The sequence below is a fragment of the Coregonus lavaretus genome (assembly GCF_964263955.1).
Source record: "Coregonus lavaretus genome assembly, chromosome: 4".
NCBI classification, from domain to species: domain Eukaryota; kingdom Metazoa; phylum Chordata; class Actinopteri; order Salmoniformes; family Salmonidae; genus Coregonus; species Coregonus lavaretus.
The window spans coordinates 18,044,284-18,056,599 of record NC_139991.1 but is presented as its reverse complement, the minus strand read 5'-3'; the positions used below and the strand labels follow the sequence as shown (position 1 = coordinate 18,056,599).

Genomic DNA, 12,316 nt, shown 5'->3' with positions numbered 1-12,316 from the left:
CCCACACCGCGTCTCACAAAGACATGCCGGTTGGAACCAAAAATCTCCAATTTGGACTCCAGACCAAAGGACAAATTTCCACCGGTCTAATGTCCATTGCTCGTGTCTCTTCTTCTCATTGGTGTCTTTTAGTAGTGGTTTCTTCGCAGCAACTGTAGCTCAGTTGGTAGAGCATTGCGCTTGCAACGCCAGGGTTGTGGGTTCGATTCCCATGGGGGGCCAGTATGAAAAATGTATGCACTCACTAACTGTAAGTCAATCTGGATAAGAGCGTCTGCTAAATTGTAAAATGTAATTTGACCACGAAGGCCTGATTCACACAGTTTCCTCTGAACAGTTGATGTTGAGATGTGTCTGTTACTTGAACTCTGTGAAGAATTTATTTGGGCTGCAATTTCTGAGGCTTTTAACTCTAATGAACTTATCCTCTGCAACAGAGGTAACTCTGGGTCTTCCATTCCTGTGGCGGTCCTCATGAGAGCCAGTTTCATCATAGCGCTTGATGGTTTTTGCGACTGCAAAAGTTATTGAAATGTTCCAGATTGACTGACCTTCATGTCTTAAAGTAATGATGGGCTGTCGTTTCTCTTTGCTTATTTGAGCTGTTCTTGCCATAATATGGACTTGGTCTTTCACCAAATAGGGCTATCGTCTGTATACCCCCCCTACCTTGTCACAACACATCTGATTGGCTCAAACGCATTAAGAAGGAAATAAATTCCACAAATTAACTTTTAAGAAGGAACACCTGTTAATTGAAATGTATTCCATGTGACTACCTGATGAAGCTGGTTGAGAGAATGCCAAGAGTGTGCAAAGCTGTCATCAAGGCAAAGGGTGGCTATTTGAAGAATCTCAAATATAAAATATATTTTGATTTGTTTAAAACTTTTTTGGTTTCTACATGATTCCATATGTGTTATTTCATAGTTTTGATGTCTTCACTATTATTCTACAATGTATAAAAGAGTAAAAATAAAGAAAAACTCTTGAATGAGTAGGTGTTCTAAAACATTTGACCGGTAGTGTACATTGTGTAATTTACTGATGGTCCCTAACTAGCCCCATAGGTATCCAAAGTCAAACCAAATGGTCAGTGTGCTGGGCACTACTTGGGTGCTGCCAGCTGTGGGCATGTGGGCAGGAATTAAATAAACCCAACCAAAGAAAAATTGTTACGTACCCTTCATGCCGTGACATACCCTTTTTTCCTAATAATCTCGCAAATCTCAATTTTGGACGAGACTGACTTTATGACCAAAATTATCATATTTACACTTTGTAGTACATTTTGAAACTAGAATAAATGTTTCTGACACATATCGATGCCACATAGGACATTTTCAACCTGAGATGTTTTTTATTTATTCATTTGGTCTTTAATTGTATGAATGTAGTAAGTTCAATTGCCACTGTATATTTCAACAAAAGCAGAGACTTAACAAACCTTTACTAAGAAGAAACACGAAACAACCAATAGTCAAAATTCTGAGAGTTTATTTAAAGTGGTTGGTTCTTTTCTGTTCCAAGGGTTTGTGGAATAATAATGACAGTAATTATAAAAATGAGAGTACAGATGAACTGTGTGAAGGTGTGTGTATGTGTGTTTGCAAAAATATGAACACAGCAGTTCACTGAAAATTGCCAGACACCTTTTGAAGTATATATTATAAAACTAATTGTTTTAACAATACCACTATTATCTTTACAAAGACAATGACTGCATTCTCTTGAGCATTCAAGCTCAGCTTTGTATTGTACATGAAAAACGTTGAGCTGACAGTCCTCAGTTTACTAGAAAAATAGTTGATTTGCATCTCTCTACTTTTACTAATTGGCACACACAATTGAAATCCACTCATCAATTATGTTAGTAATACTAATTGGTAGTCAAGAGAAAACTATAACAATCACAACAATGTAAGATGAACATTTTTAATTAAAAAAACTCAAGTATATCAAACGATCTACTGGTTAAGAAATAATCTCAAACAAGGAGGTCAAAGTATCTGTTTCTTGCATATCTTGCATAATACAGCATGTCCAGATCTGGAACCAACTAACACTATGGAATTATAAGAACACAAGCAGGCCAAAATGCCAGGCCACCGACACCTGGAAATATGTGGAAAAAATAGTGTTTGTGGGATATTTGGTCAATATTCAGAGACGTTTAGCATTTGTTATACTGTATTTGAAGGAAAGGCCCACTTGACATCTCATAATTCACTTGTGCATATTATGTTTGTTGAAAAAGCAAAGGATATTGCGTAATAAAATCAAACCAATCACTTGTTCAATGTGGACCTTTTAGTTCTCCTTCCCCCTTCCCTTCTTTCCTGTAGGAAGACAATAAAAAATTATCAAACAATAGGGTCAATTCATCATAGATTCCTTGCTCAATATGACATACTCATTTGTGGATAGGAATTTTACTTTATTACATTACTTACATTTCTACTTCTTACCTTTGGCCTTTGTCTTGGTCTTTGAGGGGCATGGCTTAGACACCTTGATGGTGGGTTGGCACTCTGCGTTGTACAGGGCCTTTTTCAGGGTTCCAGACCGGTTCTTGGATCCAGTAGCTGTGTCACACTCCCCCCAGCTGCCAAACTTATACTTGCAGTCAGCTGAAACGGCACAGGTCAGAAGGGAAAACCGTTGAGTATGGTATTTTTTTTTTTTTTTAAACAAACTGGATCAGGAACACACCACCATAGAGCTTGCATGGCTACCCAGACTCCTTGCTCCGGCCAAACGCTACGCCACGCCCACGTACATTCGTTTCTTCTCCGCAATGAGTCTGGATCTGAGTACCTCCCCGACCCTTCACCGAATGCGAACACATTCGGGCCGTCTGATTGGTCCAAAAACCGATGGGTTGGGCCAGAGCCAGAACACACGTGGGTAAAGCAGCGGTTTGAAAAAACTTAATTGGCTTTGATACGCTTATTGGTTAGAGACGATCCAATCGCTGATGACTTTGCTTTGCACAACGCCCCTCATGCCCCTCGTCACCACTAACAACTTCAATGATGGCAGTCTCAGACTAAAGTATGTTGTGAACGACAGAGCAGCGGAAGAATTTAGTGTGAGTCGTCAGTCTATCATAAAACAGTCTGAACATAATTGATTCTAAATAAATAGTTCTGTCGTTTTTTGTGGTTATGTAAATTGCTAGGTATTTACTAAGAAATGACATGATAAAATTATAATTATGTAGTAACCTATGAATTACATGTTTGCTATATTTCTGATTGACTGACCACCACTTTACACTTTGAGAAATTAAAAGGTATATCAAGGGAAATGGAATCTTATATCAATGTCTAATTCCTACCGCCGAACTCCTTCTTCCAGTTGCAAGGCACTTTGCATTTCAGTTTCCTCATCTGGTCGTTGCAGGTACCCTCTCTGACACCGACTCCACAGTCTCCGCTGTTAGGCACACAGCTACCATAGCGCCATTCAGCACAGTCAGAGGCACCACCCTTGGCCCCTTTCCCCTTCTCTGTGAAACAAAAATATCAAGTTGCAATTATGTAAAAAATATACAGACAGAAATAATATCAGCAATATTACAATTAGTAAGGACAGGTTTCCAACTGAGGCTTTATGAACCTCATGAAAGGTGCAACTGCCATGCTAATTCTAAAACTGTGCATGGCAAATTAAAGCAATACATAGCAAATCCCTTACCTTTCTTATTTTTGCCTGCTTCAGTGGTGACTATCATCAAGGCCACCAGAAGCACCACGACTGTTGAGAACAAACCCCGCATACTGGAGAGAAAATAAAAAAAAGAGGGAAAAGAAGAAAAAAAACATTTCATTACAATTGTGGCACTAGAAATAATGTTACCATTCTGTAGGGCATATTGTGTGTCATTTGAGGTGACATCTGCTGTTCCAAAGGTCAATCTGATGTTCCTCTGGTGTGTATCTATAATCGAGATGAGAGTTGAAAGATCACGATCAAGGTCAAATACTGATAATTGCCAGCTATATCAAACTAATTCACATGTCCGTTCATGAGGAGTCTGCACATTACAACTCTACTTTAGAGGTGAAAGGTGAATAAGGAATTGTGGTCAAAGAGCAAAACACATCATGTTGTACAAAATTCATTACATTAAACAGTTTTAAAGCTTGACACTCGAGCCTGTGAGAGTGAGAACTGGGAAAATACATGTGAGACGGCTGAAAGATTGTATAGATTTTTTTCCTATGCTCTCATGACTCAATTTAGGGTCAATCAGACAAACTGTGAGGCACACACAACCAGCAATGAGGATCAATGGGTCATGAGCTGCCCACTCCACCCTTTCACTTCCCCTTACACAAAACAACACATTTTCCAACATGAACACCAAACAAAATACAACATTTCATTTTGTTCGAAAACATAAATCTATCCTGTTCATGTTGATGACACATTGAACACAACTCATGTCATCTTATTGTCACAATGGCGCTTCCCATCTTTATGTATCATGGTCATTGCATGGCGGGGTTCAGCAATGGGCCCACTGTGCCACCATCAGGAAAAATTGGACACATAGCCCTAGGACAAGTTACTTCGGTACTGTTTACCATGATTGCCAAATATCAGAACTCAAAATTAAACTGATCATGCAATACAATATGCTTTTGATGTATTTTGGATCATTTTTACGTCTTCTACTCCAGAACCGCTGGACCGATCGGGACCAAATTTGGTATATAGCATCTATGGATGCAAGACTAGCTGAAACAATATGGCCGCTATGAGCCAATGAGCTTGCATTCATGTTTTTTCCTGTCCAATAGTGCCACAATGTAGCCATACTTTACAGGTTTGCTAGGCTGGCCATGTTGTTTGAGGTAAGTTTCTGCTAAACCCCTAAAAACAAAGGCGCTGGGGCGAACAGTGGCACTGTTTCCCCCTTTACAGATTTCAGCTTTAAGAGTCTAGTTCGAAAGAAGAGGGCAGTAACTCATAGATAAAGTAATAGCCCTCTATTTCTGAAATGTCTGGTTGTCTATAAGGCATCTCTCAAGTTCTGAATTTCTATTTATTCTCTGACTTAATTGAGTTAATGTCTATTCTTTCTGCCAACAGTCCCAGTGCTAGCAGCAGGGAATGGAAGGCAGCACCAGATCACCATGGTGAAGGCTAACCCACCTGCTGGGAGGTGATAGGGGCCGCCCTGACAGGGAGAGTGCGATGGAAGAGGCTTGGTTTGAAGCCATTCTTCTGGGGGACACAGGGGAACTGCATGCCTCTGTCTGGGTTAGAAGAGCTCTGAGATGTGCCAGGACAGACAGGTCTTGTATTAGTTTGAAGAACACCCACAAAGAGTAACTCTTTTCATTCCATGAATCTGACTTCAATAACCCAAAACAAGGTTGCCTATAATACCAAATCCTTGATTTTGTGGTGGGAATCTAAAAGTATTTAATGCTTTCCCTTCAAAAGATTAGCGGCCCTATTCAATCAATCTGCTTCCCAGGGTAATAAAAACAGAAACATTGCTTCTCGCTATGCAAAGAAGTGTTTGGAATATTATGAAGTTTATTTCTGTGACATACAATCAACATTCAAGGCACAAGATGTGTTTTCTGTGCCATAGCCTGATTATTGGTTATGATTAATTAGGACCCCCTCATTAACGACTGGCAAAATGCACAAATCCTACTAGTGTCCTAGTGGAACACAAACACTGAAGGCATCGAGAACAAAGAATTGAGATCACACAGCAGCAGGAAACTAAGATGTCACATTCTGGGCTGTTCACGATATGTCATGTGGATGTTACAATGAATCTTCCTACAACACAAACTAAGATGCCAACCCAGCAAACCAAAATTGGTTCTGTGAAAGTTCCCAGAACATTTGTTAGGTTGCGGCAAATGTTCTCATAATACAACATATGTCAAGTTGTGCTGATGATTATACAATGTTTGCATAAAACATTTGCTTGATGTTGCAAGAATGTTCCCAGAACACATTTGTCTGTTCTTTAAAGGTTCCCAGAATGTTTCATTAGATTGTGGGAACAGTCTGGTGGGAACATTGTGGGGACATGACAAAAGATCTGTTCCTAAAACACAAAAACTGTCCAGTTGTGCGGATGATTATGCAATGTTTATTTTAGAATGCAAAAAAACTTCACCTGATGTTACGCGAACGTTCCCAGAACACATTTTTTATGTTCTTTAAAAGTTCCAAACACATTTCTTTAGGTTGTGGTAACATTGTGGGGACATGGCAAGAAATATGTTCCCAAAACACATAAACTGTCCAGTTGTGCTGATAATTACAATGTTTCTATTAGGTTGAAAAAACATTCAACTGATATTGCAAGAACATTCCCAAAACACATTTTTATGTTCTTTAATAGTTCCTAAAATATGTATTTAGGTTATGGGAACATTGTGGGGATATGATAAGATAGGTTCCCAAAACACAAAATCTGTCCAGTTTTGATGACATTCTTACAATGTTTGTATCAGGGTGCACAAAACATTCCCTCAATGTTATCAAATTAAGTTTTGAACAGTCGATAGAGGTTTCTTTCATGTGTTAGTGTTGTTTGTACAACAATCCATGTAGAAACACATATGGCAATTACTTGGATTTGATTCTACCGTATTTGGTTGATAGTTGCAAGCAGGGATCAAACCTGGGCTTTGGAGTGTTATCCTTGGAATTAATCCACTGCACCACTGGGATGTGACTAACACAAATATAAAGCTGTTTACACCTTTACTCTGACTTCCAGGTTGTGGTCTTTATTTTTGCAAAAGATAGGATAACAAAACCTAGAAAAATAAGTATCCTCTATTATTTCTTTCTCTACCAATTTTCTTTATTTGCTGTAAAGTTGGGATGTTTTTACTTCTATTTTCCATCCATTTTACATTCTAGTCATTTAGCAGACGCTCTTATCCAGAGCGACTTACAGTTAGTGAGTGCATAAATTTTTCATACTGGCCCCCCGTGGGAATCGAACCCACAACCCTGGCGTTGCAAGCGCCATGCTCTACCAACTGAGCTACAGGAGGGGCAAACTTGATTTCAGAATTCTTGTTCAATTATTTCCTGGCAGATTGCGGAGCGGTGTACATAGATGTGCATATGTACTAAGACATATACTGTAGCCATAGTTTGGATCATAATTTAAGGATCCACTAGAAATATTAAGATCCTGGTGGTGCAGCAAACTAAGTAGCCTACAGGGCTTGAAGATGGCAGATCGCAGGTTCAAATCTACTTCATTACCATTCTTGAAAAAAGCTATAGCTTTGTTTGGACAATACCCTAAAAAAATATAATGATGTAAGAAGATAGGAATGCCATTTGTTTAAAAGTTTGGCAACTTCATACAGTATAATAATGTTACATTACACATCAATATTAGCAGAACATTGCAGCAATGTTTTCAGAACTAATTGCATTATTGTTGAAGTATGTTTTTTAGAACAATTCTGGATCATCATGTCATAACCTTACAGAATAGAGTCCCGCAGGAATTTTTCTTGTTTGTTGTTATAGGTGTTAGTAGTAATATCTCCATCAACATTAGCTGAATATTCCAGGAATGTTTTCTAAGAACAACTTCTATTGCTCCAACATTTTATTGCTTAAGTATTTTCAGGGAATGTTATTAGAACCATCATTTCATAATGTCACACTATAACTTTTTGAGACCATTGTAGGAATATTCCCTGCTTGTTGTTATGGGTGTTTTGAATAACATATCCATCAACATTAGTAGAACGTTCCTGTAATGTTTCCTCAGAACCAGTTCTATTGTTCCCACATTTTGTTGTGGCAGTATGTTCTAAGAACATTACCGGAACATTGTGTTATTACATTCCCTGGCAACCTAATGAGAACCTTAGGGGAATGTTCTGTGCTAGTTTTTACAGATGTTGTAAAGAAAATGTTTGTGAATGTTGGGAGAACATTCCAAGGACATAGCCACAGGAAGCAGGGATGCTGCAGCACCCCCTGATAAATGTAAATAAAAAAATATATATATATCTAAAAATATATATAAATAGATTTTCAACTACATTTGTGAACTAGGCCTTATTACTCCTTTATGAGCCTTTCCTCAGCACACACCAACCCCATCCCCCCACAACAAAAATACTATTAAGCCCCCCCCCCTTCGACTTAGCGGGAATCTTAGATAATGTTCTGTGAATGTTCCCGGTTTGCTGGGAAGTCTCTGATGAACAGCACCCTTGTGAAATGCCCGTCGCCCACGCAAACTCATCTAACAGCAACATTTGTTTTATTGGTTTGTGCCTGAGCCAATATGTCCAGAAGCTAAGCAGAGATGGCAGCCACATCCACTCACATTGCTGTATGCTCACATTGAACTTTCCCTGCCTGCGGGCAGTCCTGGATAGAAAGGTCAGCCACAGCTGATGAATCAACAACTCACTGAAAAAGTCCAATCCATTTGAGGTTATCACCTCTCTGAACTATAGCCTCGTACTGTGTGAGGCAGAATGCCATAAGTGGCAGCCATCCACTCACTACTGAAGGGCAGCTGGTCTACCTGAGAATCTACCAAGGCACGATAATTTTATCAGGCAACTTTACAATTGGCTTCTGAAAGTGTTAGTTCTTTATTTGACTGCTCATCAAAAGGACTGCGAATGAAAGTGATGGCTACACCAGGCCAGGCCGGCCGGGCCTCTGGCACATACGCTTACTGCTCCTCTTCAAGACAGTTGATAAAATATTCTGTTGACCCAGTAAATCTGTCTTCTGTCCTCAAAAAAGTAATTAAGCGTCAGTGGCCAGTGAGCATATCTAAACACTCCAAGCAACCATAAATCTCTGGACACTCCCCATTCTCAACTACCACCACTCACTGAATCTCTATCTTTTTGTATCACTGTTCAAAATGATAGAGTCCCATTTTCAAGAAAAAGCTGGCTCTTTTTTTCCGCACCAGCTAGCAGTTCCAATGACATTCTTCCCCTGGTCATAAATGTCGAGGGGCTACTCCAGGCAACACTTTTGTCTTTGATGAAACAACACACAGCAGGCCTCGTCTAACACACTGAGCCTTTCCAAGGGTGAGGCCCAGAGCGCCCTCAAAATATTTTATTGTTCTTTGCTAATGCAGACTCCCTGTATCAAAACAGAGTATTTTCCTGGTCTCCTTTCACTCCATTCTAAAGGGCCACTAGACAGATATCCCATGCAGAATCTTTTTTTAAACATTTTAGTCATTTAGCAGACGCTCTTATCCAGAGCGACTTACAGTTAGTGAGTGCATACATTTCCACACATCTGAATGTGAACTTAGCATATTGGGAGAAAGGTCATCTTAAAATACCACAGCTTACTAGAGCTAGCATGCCCAATAATTAGCTTAATATGCCTACAAACATTGCTATTTTTATCCGTGCCAGTAATCTTTATCCATCAGTAATGCAGCTGTAACGAGAATGTTAGAATAGTTAGGTATGGGTGTCTAAGAGATCTTCCTTTCCCAACCATAAACATGTCATTATGAAACATCACCCACTATTCACCCCCCCACCCCCACCCCCACCCCCACCCCACCCAACTACCACCATCTATCCATCACACAATGGGATAAACATCATATTTATTGCGTAGCAGAAAGCAAACCAAATAGTCAAATTGGATCAGATACCATAACCATCATAATTCGATTGACTCAAATGGTGCTTCCTCTTGCTAACAATCTAATAATGGTCCTAGACTACTGTGATCAAATAGATAACATTAGAGTTACTGTCAAACACACATCTAGATCAGTTCTACAACAAAACAATAACAACAACACATGGAAAGCAGGACTACACTGAACCTGAAAAGCATAAAGCGTAAAGTCACTCTTGTTTTTACTGCAAAGCAGCATTCCTCGTCTTCTCAGAAAAGCCACTGACCGCAAAAAAAGGATGGAATGCCCACTAAGGCCAATCAGAGAGACGCTGCAGGGTAGAGGGTCACTCTAAAGAAAGACAGTTAACAAAGACACAGAATGTCCTGGCCTACTTCAGGAAGTAACACTTAGTGGCCAACAAATGGCTGAATCGCATGCTTTATTTGATAAAATATAAAAATATAGGTGGATTCTGGCCGTCAGAGACCAACTGTGCAAGGACAGAATGATTCACATTTTTGCTAAACATCCTCCCTGCCGTCAAAGATGTGAAAATAATATCCCTTCTAGTTGAGGCATGGCAGTCATGACAGAATGGTTTATTCTCTAAAAGTGACAGTGGCCCTTGCCTACTTACTTCACATTCCTTCCTATTTCACGACACGTTAACATATCCAATGACATACTCCATCATACCCATGAGCAGTGAGAGAGAATAGTAGAGGGGCCCTGCACCCATAAATCTCTGCTGAAATCAGGCTGAATGGTGCATTTGAATAGCCAGGGAGAGTTTTCTCTGTCTTTTCAAAGCTGTTTCTCTCCACTGATTATCTGTGCCATTGCCTCAAGGTCCATCTGCCAAGCTCTAAAGCTCCATGCTACCCCTCCTCCCTTTCTAAAACCTAACCCTGAGGCACTAGCTGTATCCAGCGTGCCCAATAACTTTCTAAAAGAGACAAAAATACAACTGGAAAAACTATTATAACAACAGACGGAGGACTATCTTCTCCCCATTTCATCTCTCTAAGGTTATGTTGCTTTGATCGTTATCTCTGACTGCAAATAATATTTTACAGCCTCTTACACAGCCCCTACTTTGGATATGGGGGGAGAAAGAAAATGACAGGCGGGGCAGCCATAAATTGTGGTCAGGTGAAAAGGAGAACAACTCTTGAGTGGAGTGGATAGCATTGAATACAAGTACTTGAGGTTAGAGTCGATTTCAATGGTCATATTCTTGAGGTGGGAGAGATGTACATGTATATTAATTTTCGTCATTTAGCAGAAGCTCTTATCCAGAGTCACTTAGAGTTATTGTTCAAGTGAGGTTTTCTGGTCATAGAAACCATTCAATGGCCCAAACAGAAAGCTAAATATTTCTGGCACATGAACACAATTAAGATTGTGGAATAAATGGTTATGCTTTACTTTAACATGAACAAAGACATGTAAAAGTACACTTTCAAACTATGTAGCTTCACTACCATCAACACTAGAATGTGTCACCCCTGAGGACGTTGTCACACAGTGCAAAAAATAGCTAACATAATTATAAAGTTATTAAACTCAAAGCAAATGAGTTATTAAAACAAAACGTAATTTGTCGACAAATTCTTCAGAGCCCTAAGCAGAACCGCTTGCAAATCCTTGACTTCATATTTAAAATTAAACGAAAAGTTTTTGATTTAACGAACGTTTATGCCAATACGCAGTGCCACTTGCTTTTTGCGCAAATCGCGTGTATAGGACAAAAGTTGTGTGTTCATTACTGGCAAAAGTTATGAATCTATGCAGTAAAGCCAAAACATGGTGCATAAATTATTTTAAAGACCATACAACTAAAAAGGAAAACTCAATAAAGAAACCTACACACAAATAAAACCTCCCAAGAAGAATAACTCCAGTTGAGAAATTACACACGACACGTCAGTTATTCTCCAGAGGATTCCGATGATGGAGACTATATATTTGAACTATTAAAAGTGAGTAATGACAATGTTGTATTGAGTGACACAAAGTAACATCATTTTATCACCATACATTTGGACAAATACACATATAACTTACTTGTTTTCTTTGATCGTACTTCTTGGCGAGAGTTAAAGGTCTTACTCTGAGCCACAAGAGTCTTACTCTGAGCCACAAGAGTCCTCCAATACCTCTAGACCGGCCCGCTTGCTCTTATTTGTCACCTTCCCCTTTGTTTCTCCAAAACTAGTTTGAGCTGGTAACATTACAGCCACATTAAAATAACCACCTCGTGACATCACTAACCCACGTGATGATTACGGGTCAAAAGACGCCTAACCCCAACCCCTGTGCACTACTAGTCTAGGATATTAACTTTTTGATGTTTTATTTTTGTGAATCCCTAGATATATTCTGTCTTTGTAGCTACATTACTTTTTTATGCTTGCATATTAAAAAAACATTGATTACTATATAAACCCATACCAATTTCACCACCAGACATTACCACAGAGAAAGGAAAGCAGAATGACATGCTCAGACTACTCTATGGTGCCTACAGAATGCCTAGGGATGTATGCATCATAATTGTATTAACAACAACAACACAGTAAATGGTTTACAGGAGGACAGGAGGGATTGACCAGTCATTAGCCCTATAATTCCTGGCCATTCCTGTCCACCTCTGATTATGTACCCAGAGAGCTT

At 39.4% G+C, this 12,316-nt stretch overlaps 1 protein-coding gene across 1 annotated transcript; it reads right to left on the bottom strand.

The window, feature by feature from the left end:
• Positions 1-1,480: 1,480 nt before the first annotated feature.
• On the bottom strand, positions 1,481-11,895 carry LOC311127885 (midkine-B-like). Its single transcript, XM_084159783.1, has 5 exons — positions 11,708-11,895; positions 3,700-3,782; positions 3,341-3,511; positions 2,469-2,630; positions 1,481-2,339 (listed from the first exon to the last, which is right to left on the bottom strand). The coding sequence occupies exons 2-5, from the start codon at positions 3,779-3,781 to the stop codon at positions 2,311-2,313; spliced, it is 444 nt and encodes a 147-aa protein (XP_084015909.1). The 5' UTR covers position 3,782; positions 11,708-11,895; the 3' UTR covers positions 1,481-2,310.
• Between the last annotated feature and the right edge of the window lie 421 nt (positions 11,896-12,316).